The sequence below is a fragment of the Caloenas nicobarica genome, chromosome 3 (assembly GCF_036013445.1).
Source record: "Caloenas nicobarica isolate bCalNic1 chromosome 3, bCalNic1.hap1, whole genome shotgun sequence".
Taxonomy (NCBI): domain Eukaryota; kingdom Metazoa; phylum Chordata; class Aves; order Columbiformes; family Columbidae; genus Caloenas; species Caloenas nicobarica.
In genome coordinates, this window is record NC_088247.1 from 54958830 (window position 1) to 54979736 (window position 20907).

The 20907-nt window shown below is 35.4% G+C and overlaps 1 protein-coding gene across 20 annotated transcripts in view; it reads right to left on the minus strand.

Annotated features, from left to right (window-relative positions):
• The window catches only part of TRDN (triadin), a 233463-nt gene that overhangs the window by 128042 nt on the left and 84514 nt on the right, over nt 1-20907 (minus strand). For all 20 annotated transcript variants that reach the window (XR_010606058.1, XR_010606057.1, XR_010606059.1 and 17 more), the window contains 2 exons: nt 19897-19956; nt 4385-4456 (listed from right to left, as the gene is read on the minus strand). Coding sequence is in view for 17 of the 20 variants with exons in the window: in XM_065633048.1 (XP_065489120.1) it covers nt 4385-4456; nt 19897-19956 (132 nt within the window). In the remaining 3 variants the exon portion in view is untranslated. The remainder of the gene's footprint in view (nt 1-4384; nt 4457-19896; nt 19957-20907) is intronic.

Here is a 20907-nt window from a genome sequence, read left to right on the forward strand (position 1 = left end):
TTTCATCCAAAAATCTTGTCAGTATAATTAAAAATGTTCTAAATTTGGAGAAAAACTCAAAATCCTACTTTTTTTAAGATTTCTGTTGTGTCTTGAATCACTGTCTTTCACTAGAAAGATTTTTTTAAGTATAATTGATTTTATTGTAGAAAAGAAAAAAGGTTTTTATAGAACAATCTGTGTACAGAAGAGAAGGCCATTGACAGACTGTACAGAGGTATATTGATTTGTACAAGATTTATACACTTCTATAGATCAATGGAGCTTTGTCAAAGTTTGTATTGGCTTTAGTAATTTAGATGCTCTTAGATCCACTAATGTTATATTCATGAACTGAGGTATAGACTAGAAATTCCTCTTAATATAGTCAGTGTACATTCTATACAGCAATAAAAATAGATGTACATTTCTATTTCAATGCCAATTTAGCCTTCGCAGAAGTTTTGGAGGTAGTCAAACATATTTCACAGTAATTCACTTTGCTGTATTCTGCAAAATCTGTAATTAGAGGATTCAAACAGTGATCTCGGGAAAACAGTTTTTTCCCCCAAAGATCCTCTCAAGACCTTACAGATATTTTAAATTTTTATTTTTTACCTCACTAAATATCACAACTACCAGCAAGATGACAACAAACAGCCAGTGTACTTCAGTCAAAGGAGGGGGATATTTCAGTGCTCATCACGATCCATTAGCAGATTAGAAAGTTACGTTAATGACTCCTCAGTGATAAATGTTCTTCCACTCAAAGATACAAGCACAGATTTCTAGGACGATATACCCTGGAAAATCATATTCCGATACAATGCTGTTCAAAGTTTTTTTGTCATATAGCACTTTTCAAAATGGTACGAAGTGTCCTGTTTGAAATCATACATAATATGCATTAAGATGCCTTCCACTTAGAGAAGGATTTTGATACAGGCTTCTTACAAAGGTGCTGTGATCTTGTGAGAAAGCAAAGACATGCTATTCTGGAACAATTAATATGAGGCCTTACTATTATAATAACTGACTAAGTCTCTGAGCTTAGTTTCGACATTTCTTGACTTACTGCAGCATCTTCCTGAAAGATTACCCTGCTATGTCAGAGGGCGTAACATGGGAGGACTATCAGAAAGAAGAGTCCTTCTCAGGTGAATGGGGAAATGGAGGAAGCTAAAAGCTGTCTGAGCTGAGCAAAAATGTCAACACCTGAGAGGCACATTCTCAGAGAATCAGTTTTTGGATGTTGGTGGATAACAAAATACAAGAAAGCTATAGTTAAAAGAGGTGAAGAAGACTACAGTCAAGGAAGAAGCATGTTAAAGTCAAAGTTCAGATAGCCATGGAGAACAGATCTGTTCAAATTACACCCAGTACCAGTGTCCTCCCTCGATGGCAGTATCTGTGTCAGACAAGTTGAGAGTGCTGCTTCCAAGTCCTTTTGAAAGCTCCAGAAAAAGGTCAGATAAAGGATTTAAAATGAGTTCTTTTACTTCATGGTTGCCCAAACAAGGTTTTCAGTCTTCACATGTAGAAGTTATTTATCAATGTCTTTTCACAAATTCCCTTTCTCTCTCTCTTGTTCATTGTTACTGGATATTTTGTTTCGTTTTGTTATTTGCTTCCATTGGTGACCTGCAACTTCAAATTCTTCATTGAACTTTGAATGCAAGATACCAAGACAGCAGGGCTTTTTGAAAAGAGCCAAACCACCAAGAAATAGGAGAGCAATGATCTGTTCTTTACGCTTCCGACCAGATGAGAACAAAGCATTTTGCTTTCTGACCAGGAGACAACTCAAAAGTTCAATTCACATGCACACACTTCAACGTAATTTATTGCATACTACTAGAACATAGTGTACAAATTGGGATTGTCTTACATAATCACCTCTTCTCTATAAGATTCACCGTGGAGGTGAAGGAAGAGAAAATGGCAATGACAAAGAGAGAAAAGTTGAGATTTAATACATAATAACAGTATCCTGTTTTTCTAAGGCCTCACGAATTCAGTAGAGCATAGTTTTTACAGGGCATTGGATACTATCCAGGAAAAGCTTTCCATTTGAAAGCATCATATAATCTAAAAATGTTAGAGACATCTGGCACATATACTGCCACTATTTTCAAATTATCAGAAATCAAGAATGGTCCAAGATTAGCTAAGAAGGCAGTGGTAAAACAGGGTAACATTGAAAGCATCTTAATCTAGAAAAAGAGTAAAATATTTTCAGCCTTTTCCAGCTTCATGGTTTTGTATCTAGTGTCTGGATATCACTGGGTCACTGAATAATACTGAGTTGGAAAGCACAGGGTTTAAATACAGCAGTTCCATATTTTATATATATATCATCATATATTAAGTTCCTATGTGACAATCATTCTGTTACTTCTTATGGATTTACCTTTTTTCAGAGCAGATTTTTTTCTGTCAAAGGATGGGCCAGTCCTTCCGTGTTATATAAAGTACTTTTCTCAACTAACAAATGCTTGTACTTGCTCCCTATTCTGAGAACTTATATTATCTTCAAATATATTTATAATAAGAAGAATCTTCTGTTTCAGTCTGTCCCTTCACTTGATTAGCGATATTTAGTGATATACCAATCATGAAGGTATATAAGCATTAAGAAGTCACAGGCAGATATCTCTTCAACTATTCCAGAGATATAAATTTCCCTGCCTATTCCTCTTTCCCCCTTCTTATATTGTGCCAAATATTCCCATAAATTACTTAATTATTTTCCTAAGGGACAGAATAAAGCTTCAGGGTTTAGGGCTCCTAAAGGCACTGTGGCATGTTTTCTTGTATACGGAAATCACACAATAACGCAATATAAGAATAGCTTTTCATAGCAGCATTTTGCAAGTAATTCTTCCTTCTTCACTTGCTCCAAAACTCTTGCATGAACAGTATTGTGTCCTAGTGATTAGCCTTGAGTCTTAAAGGGAATTTGGTCGTATGATTCTGAGCAGATAATCTGCTCCCCAATTTGTTTGCCAAATGGGTGTCTAATTTACATTCACAATTACCTCAATTGCATGCATAAATGAGCTAATGAAACACACAAATGTGTAACTGGTCATAAATAGTCATTTCCATGTGCAATTGCAGTAATTGCATGCTCCTCATGATTTTGGAAATCAAGAATTTAATGTTAATTTGATGCTAGTTCATGTTGTATAACAGTTATATTTAAAGATTATCGCTGAGCAAATACAGCAGTCTTTTTCTATTATGTCTTTTTCCCATTAGTGTTAATTGGTGGATAACAGAGTTTAACATTGCTGGAACTTTTTTTCTGATAAGCAGGGTTCAAATATTTCTCTAAAATAAGCAGGACTGCAAATCTATTTATGTACTACATAATGTCACACTAACCACAGTTTTAAACTCCTTTAAACAATGTGTTTATAAAGAAATATTCACTTGAGGTAAAATAGATCTTGGGAAAGAGGTAAGTCATGTAACTATTTTTATCCAAACGTTCTGATTCACAATAATCACATTACAGAAATATCTTATTAATTTAACTCTTTGTTTTAGTCATAAGTTCTGCCAAAATCTGTTTCCAAATGCAGGCAAATCTTGTAGGTCTTGTTACTTATTCTGCTACCATGCCATCTGTTTTTCTCTTAGATTGTAATTGCTTTTTAGATAGCATAGAAATAAGACCTCTATGAGAGAGATTACCAGTGTGACTGAATGACTCTGAAGTATTATATGAAAACTGCTACATAATTACAAGAAAAGACTCACATGTTTTGTACTTTTAAATTGTGTGGTGTAGAGACCATGAACATATATTGTAGTAGGGGTTTTAAGTCATCAGACAGTGAATTTTAACATTAAAATGCATATTTCAACTATTTTACTGTTATGATTAGACTGTAAACAACAGAATTTATTTGCAAGGATTAGGTTTTAGTTTTCTGAAGGTAAAATCTGACTTTGTATTTTTCTTTCAGTTGTTTTAACAATAGGAATAGGGTTGATAAATGCAGACACAGAAACATTATGTTCATTATTGCAGATAATGCACAGAAACATTACTGAATAACAATAGCTGAAAGAGTAATCCAAAGTATATTAAGAGGATAATGTTGTTTATATTTACAGTTAGATGGTAACTTATGGCTGAACACCATCCAAAGCATTTTACAGATTGGGCCTTGATCCTGTAATCTATTTCACTCAGGAAATCCCCTGAGCCATCTGTGGGACTACTGTAGGGAATATTTAGGTCTTGTAATGCAAATATGATTGTGCCATTCATGTCCCAAACCTAATTGTTTGGTCACTTTTGTTATATAGGTTATATTTATAAACAAAATCCATTCAAATAGAGTGTCAAATTAATGACTAGAGGCCAATAAAATAGGAAAAAACTCAAACTTGCCTTCAATAGCTGGTGGTTTCTTTCTTGGACTATGTTCTAGAAGAAGAGGAGGTGGTACCATTTCCTTATGTCCTGCGCATGAGTACACAGGTTAAGAAACATAGAAAATGTATTCACTAACAGGCTGAGCAGATTCACTGGGAGGCTGAGTTCCCTTCAGAATTGTTCATTTTTAAAATGTTACACTGTGCATAAAAGTTATTATCTTCCAGACACCATAGGAAGGAAATATATTTCTCAACTAATAAAGTAATTAATTTTTAAGAAACACATTTTATATCAATGAAGTCCAAGTGACTCAAGCATATGTTGAAATGCTCACAGTTCTATTTTTCTTCATTAGACTAAAAAACTCTGAAGAATAATACTGTGATAATAAGGTTATATATTCATGATGCCTCTTCTACAGTAAAAGCTTATTTCCTTCTGTCAAACAAATGATCTTCAGTCATTCCCTCAAGTCCACTTATTATGAACTTCTTGAAACACCGGTAAAAATTATTATGTTTCTCATCCTTCAGGATTATTCTTAATTAGCCAATACCAAACAGGTCATGCACTGTAAACACTAGCACAGTTCTGGTTCAAGCTGCTAACTGAAACAACTGTACTCTCTCAGAGTGTTGAACTGTACTCTCTTATAGTACCAAACTGGGACTTTCTGTACTGTCTTAGCCTATGTGCAGATATCATGCTTTATCCGAACTATTTTTCACTTCATTTCCCCAAAGTTTCATAAACAGATCTATTCTGCTTTTATATTACTTATGCTTCTTTTCTGGTTTATAACACTTGCTCGCAGTGTCCTTATTTCCTTTTAATTTTTTTCTCTGACATTTATGCTCAGTAACTATCATGTCATTGTCATTTGCAAAGCACAATCTGTTGTAACCTGTGAAATAAAATTAAGTAGATAATTATAATATCGATTCAGTCACATGCATCAGCATGCATTCACTGCACCAGAGTCCACGTGCAATCAGGCTGTTAAATCTCAGCTCCAGCTCCACATCAGAAACTCAAAGCCATGCCTCATGCTTGGTGATAGACTCAGAAGAGAAACTAAGACCTTAATGAGCCTCGGAAACCGCAGTATCATACTTACCCCTCTTGTTTTACAAAGGTATGTATACTCATGGGGAATGCATGAGAAAAACACTATCTTGAAGACAGCAGTGGGATTTGAGTACCATGGTCTTAATGTTATTGCATCTCATCAGTGTATTTATGATCGCAGGTGGATAATTTGCAAAAATGTACTTTAGTTCATCCAGTAATTTGTATAAAATATCACACACAGAGCCATTCAAACTTGACTTGCATGTCTGAGCCACTGACAAAATGTTGACACATTGACAAAATCAATGCATCGAAGGTGGTGTGCAACAAATGGTAAAAATCTTAGGCTTTACATGTATTGCCTGTCTTGGCAATAATCACAAGTGGGTATTTACCAATCTCATCACAAGATGACTCTAGCCTCAAAATGAATGGTAGGCAAACTTCAGGAATCCAGATGTGAAACCATGATTTTCCAAACACTTTATGTCTTAAAAAAAAAATCTTGCAATTGCAAATTGAGCTAATGAGATGCTGAATACCTTTTGATGCCAACCAGAATAGAAAATTTATATCCATAACCTCTGTCAACATAAAGAAATTTCATTAATTGAATATGAAAATATGAAAATTAATTAAGAATGGGTAAATAGTCTTTCTGCTAGTTTTGATTAAAGTCCCAGACTACATTTTAGTTGTTTCTTCCTTTTTTCTTTTTTCCTTTTGTTTGTTTTTGCCTAAGCTAGATAACCTATTCCTAGATGGAAAAAGTGATAAATTTTATAACTTGGACTAAGAGTTTTGTGTGGAAGAAGAGAAAGGGCAGTGTCTCAGAATGTTGAGCAGATCAGTAATGAAGAAGGATAGTCAATAATTTGGACTGCAGTGTGGTATCTACTGTGTGGGGTAATGATCTAACACCTCTGGGTCAAAGTATAGGCTGGCCCCATTATCTTCCTGTTCTTTGCTGTAGCAGCAGTTTTCAAATGATTGCACCAGTGTTCGTTAGTATAATGCCAGTGCGATACCACTTATTGCTAATGACTTGTCAAGTTCCATTTTATAGTTTTAGAAGTTTTAAGCAAATCATTTATTTCATGCAAATTGACCACATGATCCAATATGAGAGTGTTTTAAGCATGAAAAGCTTAATCTTCACAGATCAAAAACTTTCCCTTAGGCCAGATTGTTTGTTCGGAGCAGGTTCCCATCCACTCTGTTAAAAAGCTTCTTTAATGTTTCCATGTGTTATTAAATGTCTCTGTATTCACTTTGATGGGAATGCAAAGGACAGTAAGTGAATAAATATTTTATCCATCCTTTTGATGAAACATGTTAAAGGAGATATCCTGAGTCAAATTTCTTTTCTTTTCCTTTCTCTATCCTCTGTAAATTATAAAGCACAAGTGGTTTTCTGCAGTACAGAGAACTCTTAAATAGAAACGAGGAATTGGTCTCAGCAGATCAGACCATTAGGATTAATGGTGTCTACTATCTTGACTCCAGCAGTGGCCAGTTGGACAGATATCCATGATATAAATGAGAGGAAGGCAGGATGTTTTTAATGATCCCAGTGGACAATCAGATTAGTCCATGAATCATGACAAGTCAATTATCCAGATTACCACTATTATTATTGGACATGCAGTTATCTCACTGCTTTTAAAAATGCAGCCGCAGAAGAACACTGAAATTCAGTGTCTTCATATTTATTTACTTCTCATTTCTAATGCAGACTTTATTTTTCCACTATAAGAGAAGCTGAAAAGGTTCATTTGACTTGATTTTTTTTTTAATTGGGGGTTCATTGCTCCAAAACACATAACTGCAAACACAAAAATGTGCGTACAATTCTATGCCTAATCTATCCATGCAGTTGTGATACAGATACCTCCTTCAAAGATGATATTGTAAACAGCTATCTGACAACAAACTGCAGCCAATGGAAACCAAAATAGAGGAATGTTTTGACTTTAAGCTCATGGGAATGTGCTCACCAGGAGAAACAGTGTTACGTTAAGACATGAGTAGTTTCTTCCACTGTCTGAAAGGAAAGAAATATGCTGCAAAGATGAGTAGAAGGTTTAAGGCACTAGATGGTAACATGAATACTTCATTGAAAATAAGCTACAGTCCTCAAGCTCTGTGAAACTTCTGTCATTGGTGTTTATTAAATCACTTGAGATGTCATGAAGAAATTCATTCTGACTTGGTTTATGAATATTTTAAATTTTATATTACATGATAAAGAGTACAAGACAAACTTTAATTATCTTACTTTTCTCAATGTAGGAAGTGTCTTTCTACATGTGTCAAAAATGTCATGTCCAAGCATTGAGGTTAAATTGATTTTTTATGATAACAGCAAATCATGTGGGTTTTCTTTCTTCTCTGATCTGCCCAGTTCAATTTGTCTGCAGTGACCTTAATTGACATAGATAAAGTCTCAAAATTTATCTCTCTAGATCAGGAGATCATGGGATAAAAGAAAATACTCCTAAAATTGTTATAAGAGTATTATAAAATTATTATTATTATTGTTATCATTATCATTATTATTAAACAACTAAAGGTGTTGTGTATGGCTGAATATTCCAACTGGATATGGGAAAAAATAATGCCACCACAGAAAGCAACATGTGCAAACACCGTTCCCATGACTTTGCACTGCCACATGTCTATATGCCAGTGATCGGAACAGTGGAATCCTACTGTCCATCAGTACCAATACAGTGTCTCTCAAATAGCACAGGGAAATGTCTTCAGATAAAACATATTCTGCCCAGATGTGACAACTTTCCCTAATGATAATAGAAATAATTGAATTAAATTAAGTGTGCTCTTTACAGAGTAATTTGTTATGAAAAATAAAATCAAATCAAGTGTTTTATGAAGCTTGGAACAAGACATGTATCAGCAGAATGAGGTAAGACTGCTAAATATGCTTTTAGAGGACTGAAATCTTAATGGAGTCCCACTGTTCTGTCCAGGCTTCCAGTCTTGACATGTAAGTTGCTTAAAGATAAGCCTCTCCCTTGTTATCAGTTGTTACTCTTCAGACATTAGACTGTCACTTTTCTGAGGAAGGATTTCTTCACTTAGCATGTGTGCATAAAAAACTACCAGCAAATTGTTTTTCATTGAGAAAGAATAGCTGAGGACCAAGAGATGAGATTGTGTAACTTTTTTGAACAAAGCAAATGCTCATTTTGGAGAAGGAATGAATTGAAATACTAGTGCCCCACGCAGGCAATCTCTCTAAGGAACACATCCTAATATGGTGGTCTATGTACACTAGTAAATTAAATGGTGCCTGGGAATGTTACTGGGCTCTAGAATTCAGAGTCACCATCCCTGGAGGTGTTTAAAAGACACATAGATGAGGTTCTTAGACACATGGTTTAGAGGTGGACTTGACAGTGTAAGTTTAATGGTTGGACTTGATAATCTTAAAGGTCTTTTCCAACCAAAATGGTTCTATGATTCTATGACTTTTTTGAATAGCCTCTGACATTTTTGACCTGTTCCAAGTAGTAATGTCTCAAACCATTCACTGGCTCAGTTCAGGAGTTAGCAAGGGCCAGGGACTGCTCTCAATTGACAGTCAGGATGCAGGCGGACAATTTTGACCTTGAGAAAGTATAATGAATGTAGATCACTCTATGACAGAGAACAGCTGAGTTGAGTTTGATTTACTAATATAGATGTAGTACCCAAGTCTTAAAAGGGATAACAAAATTATGTCAAATGGAAAAAAAAATAGTTTAAACAGGATCTTAATGACCTATTTCGAACTCAGTTTTTGACAGTGGTAGATGGACTTAATGGATAATAAAATCAGACTTTTAAGGAGGAGGTCTATCCTAGCAGCTAACACATATTTCAGTTTTTCAATCACACTCATGATCTGCCTCTTTGTTAAATGGATAATTGCCCAACATGCAGTGAAACTCTCATTTTGCATGAGGTTGATATTACCTAAGTAAAAACACTGCTGCAGTATATGCAGCAATTACTAGCAATACAGTCCCTCAAATTTTCATATTCCGTTACACTGGTTATCAGCCAGTTACTATTATGATGTGTAAGAATAGAAGAAAAGGAGAGATTACATGGATAATGCCCAATCAATCTATATGTTCCACTTGGGTTTAAAACACGTTACAAATATTGCAGATAATATTGGGGTTCTGCAGTGTGCCTGATTTATGTGGAAAGCATGTAATTGAAAGATACTCTTCCCTCAACACACAGGCAACATAACCAAGCCTATTATAAATAACCTAACAGCCTTCAGAGGCCATCATAAAGCTAAAAGTGAGAACCAGTAGGTTACCAGTGAAGATATAGGAAGGATGGGTGCAGACTGATAATCTAAATGCTCTTTTGAATGGAGTAGGGTGAAGGATTAAATTTTCATTCTCAAGGTGCCGAGCAAAAAGTAATAGCAACTTGATAGCTTATATTTTTAGTATGTAGAGATTTGAGTTCATCCTTTATTTTTGATGATGCATTCTTATATATATGTATATGCATTTATAACTATATATTATAGATTACATATATATACATGCATGAGCCTGTGTGTACATATGCATGCACATACATACATAAATACATATAGATATTTATAGTGATATTTCTGAACAGAAAATGCTTTTTCTAGCCCTACTTGTTTTGGTAACTGAACAGGTGTGAGATTCCACTAACACAGATTCCTGGAGGCTGTGTGAACATCAGTTAGTCAGTATGTTTTCACTCAGCCACCAAACCCAATTAAAGTCACAGCTGGGAATTTGTTTGATATTTTCTTCTTTTCCCATGGTTTTGTATCTCACACAATGTAAGTGTGCATAACAAATCTAGAAATTAGACAAGAGAGGCATGAGTAGAGCTACGAGTGTGGGTTTTTTTGGTGTTTTAACCTACAACTGATATTATTGGTCCAACCAGTAATGTATGCAGTGTATCTTACCTGCACAACAGAGCTGTGCATTTAAATCCATTTACAACAATAAATCTGTTGAGAATTTTTTTCCAGAGATTTTTACCACATTGGGGCTCCAAAATCCCTTTTTAACTCAACACATATCTTGTGAAAGTTATTCTAATTTTTGTGTTCAGAAGATAGAAGTCATAAAGGAGTTAAAAGTTTTAACAGCTTTATCATTACACATTAAGTAAGAAGTCACACAGCTTTTCCTTATATTAAAAGAAAATTGAACTGAAAAGAATTGAAAATTGAATTGTCTCCACTTCCTCCCATTATTTATCATGTGCATTTAGCGGGGAAAAAAATCCTACATGTTATGTTTAGAAATATCGAAAGACGGATCTCAAACAACTAAGTCCTAGGACAGTAAAAATGATAGGTTGTTGCGTAGAAATGTTGGTTTATTATAGTTATTGCTACCTACTGGACTGCAAAAGAACTGTAAAAGCAGATTATAAAATAAAAAGACATATTAATCCTTCCTCTCCCCAAATAACCTTTAATAAATTGGTATCATATATAGCGATCCCTAGCATAATTAACATGAATATCAGGAGTTGGTATGGATGTATACTTTTCACAATATTAAGTATCCACAGAAAAATAATTAAAACAGAGAAAAGAAAACACTACAATTAAATACTTGCTGCTAACAATTAAACAGAATGAAGGCGACTGATAAGCTATTGTGATGCAAAGCAGTAGACACTGACTATGCCGTGGGATCACTGCTAGGTAATTTCTGAGTTATTTGTATTCGGTTTATCTGTACATAGCATCATTTCAATTGTCATTAGTCCAACTGCATCTCAGAAACATTCGGTGCTAAAGTCAGAAAAGCTATCTAGATGTTATTTCAGGAATGCAAATACCTTATGTTGTCTTCAAGAAAGAGTGCATACACCAGGCCTTGCTAAACAAAAGCAGCCTAGCATTGATAACATCAAATTACAGATTCTATAATCTCTCACAATTAGAGATCTTTGTAGATAATGAATATGTTTAATATAAAAATCACTGGAAGTCCAACAGAATCCAAATAGCTATGGTCACAAGCCAAGGAGTTTTTCACCTCTCTGAATCTTTTTGCCAGAATGAGAGAAACAAGAAGTTATTGATTATGTTACCTGTCTTGTCTATACTTGACAGTCACCTAAGAGAGTGAATCTACAACCATTTTTCTGAAGTCAGAATTTCAATAATGCAGTTTGAAGTTAGAGGAAAAAGAACTGAGAGATTTTATTAGATCAAATATCAGGAGTAAGGCCCAAAAGTGCAGAAATGTTGGCTGTGGACTCCTGTTCCTGACTTTCATGGAAATCAGTGAGAGCTAAGTATTAAATAGGCATTTAGTATCTAATACCTTTGAAGGTTAGGCTCTGTACAATTAAGAAACTCAGTGCCATGGTTGTAACATTTTTGGAAATTACAAGGTTATGACATAATGATAATAAAAAATAAAAATTGAAATTTGAGACTTAAATTTACACCCTTTAAACATCAGGTGATGTTAGGTTTGATGCAATACTCCTCGGCAGCTGTGGTTTCTACAGTAAGACAGGATATATTGTCTGAACTCTTTTGGCCTGAAACAATCTCAACTAAAGCTTCTGTGTTTGCGTAAAAGATAGGAAGAATTATGAGAAAGACTAGAATTAAAAAAAAATAATAATGGAGATGATTATTACTTTAAACCAACCACATTTTGGTAACATCTGATTCTCTCTTCCTTTTCCTTTTCCCAAGAGCCTCTTTTCTGTTATTTTTAGGACAAAGAGTTCTGGGATTCACTCTCATGAGTTCCTATCCTTGTGCTCAAGGCCTTGTCTGTGATTTTTGGGAAGCTCACTTAACTCACCATGATTTTCTGTTCCACCTATAGACAGATAGAACAGAAATTTTCTAAGAAAAAAAAAAAAGAATGTTGTAAGAATAGAACAACTAATAATGTCAAAGCTTATGTTCTATGAAAGTGGAAGATGTAAATAATGAGGCTTTGGTCTGACGCTAAAACTATTTCAGCTTCTTTTGTTTGTTACATTTGGACAGGGAATACCCTCCATGTTCATTCAAGAAAATATTTCCCTCTACATTTCTTCCTTTTCTCTTTCTCCGATTCCCAAAATGCTATGGCAAAGCTATTATTGCTATTCATAGTTTTCAGAGTAGCATTGCTGGCTTCTTGGCTGAGCCAACAGAAGCTTCTGATAGTACCATTTGAAATCTCATCGAAAACTTGTCATTTCAAGTCTTTATTTGAGCAAAATCCTTGCTTGTGCATTCTTAGCATACTTCTTGAATGTATCTAGGCTCTTTCTCAATCAGACATTTAAAAGTTAACTTTTAGACAGTTAAATGTAGATAAGTCACCCGAGGGATCTATTTATAGTCAATGGAGAAAAACTGGTACCTTCAAAGGGTGATTCATCTTTTCTATCTTAGGCATCTTTTTAGGATGAAATTATCCTCTGGAGGCCTCCATTTCATACCATTGGCTATAAAGACAGCTAAAGGTTAAAGTTTGACAATTAAATTTTGGGTATCTAAGTGAGGTGCAATGAATTGCAAACATCTTATTTTGCAGTTCTATATAAAGATGACAGCATATGCCACCAAAATATTCCAGGACTAAAATCAAGAGCTATGCATGATTTTTCACACTGTAACTGCTGCCTAGTAACAGAGCACTCCTCCAAACCCCAGCAATTATATGAATGAATATCACATAAGGAGACAGGACTTTGTTGTCAAGCTTAATAAAAAAAAAAATAACTAACCAACCAACCAAAAAAGCCTACTTTTTTTTAGGTTTAATGTGTGTGGGTATTGAATGCCCTTTGAACTCTATGTGCTGTTTATTCTATCAGATAATATTGAGTATATTGAAGGATAAAGTGAAACAAAAGGTAGGAAAGTGAAGTACCAGAAGAACAGCATTTCCTGATGAAGAAAAAAGAAATTAGTCCTGACTCTTTCTAGGTATATGTCAGTAAGTTGCTCGTCTTTTTTGACAAACCAGATAGATGCAGAAAGAAAGTGTACGGCAAAAGAAAGAAGTGCCTGAAGAGAGAATGGTGAAGAGAGTGGACCTGCCACAGCTACCTGTCACAGTGGCTGGGGATGGGGTGTAGAAAGAAGTGGCCACAAACAAGGCGGGGAGAGCACATATCTCTTAGGCCACAGCTGAACACTGTCCTCTGCATTGCACGTTCTCACCGCAGAAAAAGTGAGGAATTATTGTAAAGCTGGAAATGCTTCATGATGGAATGTATCTTGTCGAAGTATTTGTAGATCTTGTCTATGCTATTCTTATCTGTATGTTATAGTGACCAGGTACTGTTTCTGTTATTAAAACTAAGCTTCATCATTTTCCAGCAGAGACAACAGAGGATCTATATTTGGATGAGGAAAGTAACTTCTCTCAGTTCCACAGTGGAGCAATATGTTTTGCCTTGTTAATGAAAAATTCAGAAGAAAACTGGAAGCCCTCCAGTATACATTTTTCCTTCTTTGTGGTGTTTCAGTTTCTTCAGCATCAGGAGATGTTTAAAGGCACATTTGCATAGATCTCAGCTATTTTCCCTTCTGTCTAAGTTGAGAGAGACTCATTGTTTGGTGGCGGACTTCCCTAAGACAGTTTCAGGACTATATTCTAAAGGTAATTTGTTCATCAGCTCACTTATAATTTTAGAAATAGATATATTTTACAGGTATATAAACTGGACTCATATAACTAACTGAAGGAGAAGCTTGTGGGTTTTCACATCTCATCAAAGACAGATGCTCGCTTGCAACTCATGTAAGGTTCCTAGTTTCCTGAAATAGTTGGCATTTAAGATGTAGTTGATTGGCTTCTTAAATGATCCTTGATTTTGAAACTTGATTACTGAATCGTATGAAATGGTTATAATGTGAAATAGTAATAATAAAATGTAATACAGATGTGTGAATACTTTTGTTCATCTAGTCTCTCTGCATTCATGGATTGGATTGGTTTATTTCCATTAAAATCAAGGATTTAGGCTCATTTACACCAGCAAAGGTTTTGGCTTTCTTTTGTATCACATAAGTCTGACTCCTCAGAGTGTCTTGCAGTGAACTATCAAAGCAAGAGATTCATTCCTCTCTGCAGAAGCAGAATACCACTCATTCCCTGGGTAGCTGCTTCTGAGAGTGTGAAAGTAATTTGAAATTTTTTTGGCAAAGTTCCAATAAAGTGCCATAAGAGTGTTGACAGATGCAGCTTTGTGTGCCAGCATCTGGCTCTGATTCACAGTGGAATGATATAAACAGGGAATAATGGGTAGCTGTTTTGCCTCTGTGGGATGGTGTCAAGACTGTGTACTGATAATGTCCCCATTAAAAGATCAATGTCATTTCAGAGTGAGCAAATAGACACAGCTTTTGGGGTAAGAGAAGAGTCAGACAAGAACCTCATTAAAATGACATCAGTGGATATCTTCTCATAGTTTTACATAACCTAATAGAAACGTAAAACAGTGATATTTAGACACCAAATGATAGCTAAAACTACTGCAAGAACTGCACTTTAATAAATTTGTTAGAAAATTTTCAATAATTAAAACTTTCTTTTCAGTTTCTCATATTTAAAATTGCTCTTCATTACTTCTTTCCTTTCAGACTGTTTGTAAAGTATTCAGAACTCTACCAGGAGATTACTAGAGGAATAAACGCTTATGTTGTTCACTCATCTCTGTTTATGTCATCAGCAGAAACAAACGTGTTGACAAGTGTTTCATCATATGAACAACTTTTTTATAAAATGATGGATAGTTGACTTCCAACTCTGAAGATGAATCCAGATGAGTTTCTGCAAATTTTGTGATACAGTACCGCCCTTAGAGGGAGAAGACATGAGTCCTTAGCTAATTTTCCTGTTTAAAAAATAAAACTGGAAAAGATTCACAGCTCAAAACCTCTCCCTTTAGCCTTTCACCAAGAGAAATATCTGGTTTGCTTCTTTTCTACTGTAGGCAAGAGGACCATTTAGTACATGGCATCAGGAAGCTTCTCTCCATAGAAAAAAGAAATATTCATTAGTATTCTCTCTTAAATGTGAAAGCCTATAACTCAGTCCACAGTTTTTCATGCTGAATTTCTCCAAACAAGGAGCAAATAATATGTTTCTTTCTTATTTATTATGACTGATTTTTTATTACACTGCATCAAATATATCCCTGGAGAAACGACACTAATATCAAAATTGTCCCCATGTAGATGTAATGTGACAAGGCGAAAAGTTACACCCTGTCATTGATACATCCACAACACATCCTAGTCTCTAACCAAGTAGGAGTGACACTTAAAAATAGTTCAAGAGTTTTAAGCGTTTTGCTATCTGAACAGCAGAGGACAAGTATTTAACTTCAGTGCTATAGCCCACCCACAGCAAATACAGGTATTTTTACTTTCAAAATTAAGCACTTAATACTCTCAGTATTTTTGCACTAATACACTCCATGATCTTGCAATATTGATGTACTTTTATACCAGTATCTCCATAAAGCTTTTTATATATTATATGGCAAGTATCATACTGTCAAAGTCTTGGAATTCTCTTACCACATTGTATAATAACAATAATCCCGGCTCTTTGACTGAATTCTTCTTGATGATGGAAGAGAAGAGACAAGCAATGGAAGAACATTGTAGACATGATGCACATTCAGTCTGCCACTTCTTTTTAGGACCAAACAGGCTGTAGGGTTCCCTATGGACTCTTGTCACAATTTGCCTGAATTTCTTAACTGTCTATGTTTGTCATACCTTTTTTTCTTTTTTTTTTTTTTTCATAAGCATATGTGCAAAGGGTGAGGCTTTGATGACTTTTTAATGAAAAGGTGGGATGACTGTTTTACCTTATAGGATGCACTCTTGCCATGTAAATGTGCCAGAAATCCTGATGAATTTCTCTGAGGCAGATATTTTTTCAACAGTATAAAATTAGAAATATTATGTACATCGCTTTGGCTTTTAGACCCTGGCATGGAAATACACAATAAACATATGAGGGTAAATTGATGAAAGGAAATGGTATAGCCACTTTTCTTTGCAATTTAGCTATTATTGGAATCAGTCATGTGGTGGTATAAGCTCCATAGGATAATTGGATGCTTCAGTGTAAAGATTTTAGATAGGTTATATTTACAATAATATCACATTTGTGTTCCCACTGTCTTTGTTGTCAATTAGGTAAGTGTCAAGATCATCCAGTAGTGAGTCCAGTATACTGTGAAATATAAATTGTTTAATGCAAACTAGAACATAACTAGAAACTAGAACTAGAAAATAAATTTCCAAGTAATTAAAATGAAAACAAAATCTGACTATAAATATACAATATGCCTGTGAGAAATAAGGGTGCCATGTTATGACCGAATACCCAAGAGATGCTTATCATTCTCAAATCAGCAGTGTGCAGCATGCACAATCACATGCTGAGGTGGGCATGCAAAAATACAGACACGCAAGAATCCACGTGGGTAGATGTAAAATAAAAAAGGCATTTCATTGGAACAACTCCTTGATCTGTCAGAGTAGCTCAGGAAATGCAAATGTAAAGCAAGCTGGCGAACATTGCAGGGCAAGCAGGGGAGGAGTGGTAAAACAGGAGTATGGGACAGGGGGAATAAAATAGAGTAGATCCAGTTAATTTAGACAAGCATGTGTTACACACTACATTATCTGACCTCCAATAGATTGTTCAGATGACTGTGAAAAGGTAGTAATTGATACATTTTGCAAAGTTTATCTGATTAATCAAATACAAGGATCTGAGTTTTAAGAATTTGATCAGCATGAAATGTCATCTTTAATGGTCTACTTTGCTATAAATTCTTGCATAACATTTATATAAACTTAAAATAGCCTAATGTCATTAATGAATACGAATTTTTCAATAATACAAATATTTAAAAAATACTATCAAAGTAGTTGTTATTACTGATGTTCTATATATAAAAATATATATGTATATATATAGTGCCTAAGGAATCTAATGAGTGGGACACTGCTCTTATAAATTCAAGAAGACAGAAATTCATATTTGGAGTAAACAATCCTATAAAAAGCCAATACACCGAAGTGAAGGAATTTTCTACAAGATTTTTTTTTTCTCCTCCTTCACAAATGGCAATATCGGGATTGACAGAAAAGATTCCCGGTTTGAAAGTATTACCATATCAGGGTGACTGTAATTAGATTCTTCAGCTGAATTGCACTCAGATCTCTTTGTTTGGACAATGTAATTTACCATGAAGTGTATAAACTGATAAAAGAATAAAATATAGCAGATTTTAAAGCTAATTGGATATTAGTGTTATTAAAGGCACTCAGTGTGCTTGTGTTTCCTCATGTTAATCTATTCAAGAAAATGAATTACAGTAATATTTCAGTTCACAAAGGCCGATGTGAAATGAGCACGTTGCCTGAGAAGACAGCAGCAAGCTCTAACTGAGCAGTGTTTGGTGGCACTCTCCTCAATGATTTCCATAAAGAGCAGACACCTGGGCATACCTGGCCTTTACTTCTCAAAGACATAGTCTGGATGTTTCAGCGTTGCTTTTCACAGCTTGTGGGTTGCCTAAAGCTTGTTCTGAACACTATGCTTTATTTTACCTTCCACAAAAATGTATCAGACTCTACCACAGCAACCATTCACACCATTTAACTTCAGATGTTGACACAAAAACCTCTTGTTCTACAGGTGGAGCCACGAGTGGACTTTTGGAGATCCTAAGTTAAGGTGCTGTCCTCTTCCTTTTCTCCTACAAATCAGATCTTTTAAACTGATTTATGACTTATTTCCACTTTCTGGAGCCTCAAGGTGTCATCCTAGCTATTTACCTGTAAGACCAGCTGACCATCCCATGACCACTGAACATTTTTCAGATGTTTAATCTGTGGTTTATTAGCACGACTATGTCACAGCATACTGAAATGACACATGGCAAACATTGGGAGGCAAGAGCAGACAGTCATGTCTTTTATCATCTGAAATTCAAGTCACTGCAGACTCCCCTCTCCATCTCCCTGTTCCCCTTCATGGTCTTCCCAGTTTCCTCATAGCTGGAAAGGTCAAAACTGAAAAGTAATCTTCTCCAAAACACCCTTCTGACAGCACGTCTGCTCTGCCTTAGGAAAGTGTCAAACAGGCCAGGGAGCCATCTGGAAAAAAGAGCTCTGACATGCGTCAAAGCTACTTGGCAAATGTCAGGAGAATTATAGGAGAGATCTTTAAGATCTCCATGCAGGTCTTTATACTGTGATTGATTAATGGTACAGATGTGTAAAGCCAGAAACTAGGTGAATCACACCTGGTGCATGGGATTATTTTTTGAATCAAAGTGTAACGGAAGGTCTCTGGAAGGTTTTGATAACCTTTCTCTCACTCTGAGCCTAGACCAGTCCTTTTGCTTATAACTGTCTGTCTTTAAAACTCCAAGAAGGGATATAATACTTTGCTCTCTTTTAATGGAGCCCCATATCTCTGCATGTCACTCTTTGAGAACAGGCCACACAAACCTTCACTCTCCAAAATCCCAAGCTTGTTCATTTTCCCTCCTCAAAAATCGGTGTCCTACCTCTCTCCGTTTTGAGGGTATCTGTTTCTCAGCTACATCCTTAGGACTTCCTAGCTCTGACTGGACCTGGACATGTGAAGAGAGGACCTAAGCCACAAGGCAGAGATAAGAAAACATAGCCAATTCAGAGAAGTACCAGTGGAGAGCTTCTTGAGCAAATAACTGACTAAACAAAGCTTGTGAGGCTTAGTGTGTCTTTAAATAGTCTATCCTTGACTCTTTTCATAAACGTTGTGCTTTTAATTCCTAGTATTATGTCCTCTCTATAGTATGTGCTCCTGCACTGGATATCAGAAGAGTGTCCATTAAATAAGGTCAGTGTAGAGTGACTCAATATTATGAGATGACAGTTATCATCAGTAGCTCTAGCTTCTTTTTTTGGTTAAGGATTAAGTGTCTGTGTTAGAACAAATGGACATGGAGATGTGGGAAGAGAGAAGTAGTGATGGATCAGTTAAGATATTTTACATACTAAGAACAAAAATGGCAATTCTATTTTTGAAGCATTCTGGGGTTAAGGCTTGCTATTTGTGGGGAAAAAAACCAATAAGTTATTAACCACAAGCCACATGCCAAAAAAAAAAAAGGCATGGAAAATTTCAGCATTTTCTATAACCTTCCATTGACTCTACTTTTGACATGACCTTAATTTTAATTCATGCATTGTAGACAGAAAATTAAAAGCTTTAATAATACAGCCATTAGCTCTTATGCTTTATTAAATCTATTTGCACACTCTTTGTTGCACTTGTGAGACCTTTCAACAATACAAAGCACACTTTTAATACATGAAGGAGCAGAAACTCTCAGGGAAACAGAAGAATATTAGAACAGAGTTCAATGATGTAGGAAAGTACCTGGATAAAAATCCCCTTGTGCAAACATGTCAATCACATAGCGACAGAATGCATATTGATCTAACAGAGCAAAAAGAAGAAAAACAGTAATGAAGAAAGTAAATTTGAAAGGTTTTTGCTATTTAACAATGATGATAAAGCTTGGCAGTGTAATGACACATTTCTTACTTATATGTTTGTGTTTTTTTCCTGGCCTTCAAGGAATTCATACGTTCAGGAAGAGATACTTCTTTGTCCAGCCTCCCAGCCAAGAACTTCAGAGCTACCAGTGCCCCAGAGCTACGAACTCTTCTCCTGGGATGGCGGGGCACCGTGCACACCCCAGGTCAGCAGTGCACAGCCTTGGTGTTGACCTATGTCCTGACCTCCTGTGCAAGTACTGTGCAAACTGCTACCTGGCCATAGGTCCCAAAGACATTTCTTATTCTTGAAGATCCATTTCAAATAACTGCAACCACGTAATAGCAAAATTCAATAAAGCTTTACATCACAGTATTTCCTTAATGTTGTTTTAATGGTATAATCAATATGTACATTTAGTGAATGGGAATATAAAGAGAACTGTGTGTACTTACACTCCTGTAGCAATGAGATTTTCCAGAGACTTTTATCATCTTACTATAGAATTATTTTCCAAAGACTAATCTTTACAAATATTTATGTATGTATATATTAAATCTGGATATATATATTAAAACTATGCTATTCAGAAATTGAGGCTTCTGAATCTAAGTTAAAGTGATTTCAGAAATGTTGACTGCCTATTGATTTCTCCTATACATTAGCAGATTTGAAGAGGTTAATAAAAATTTATAATATTAATAACTGAGAGAAAAAAAAACCCCAATATTATTGCTGGATTCTCCAGTTGGCCAGAAAAAAGCATGTTGTTCCACTCATCTCTAAGGGACATTAGCTGTGAAAGTTAATGCTGATGACTAAATGTCAGCTCTGGTTAGCTAAGTTAGTTCCCAACTGTCCTTAAGTTAAGCATATTCATCTGTTTGTTCT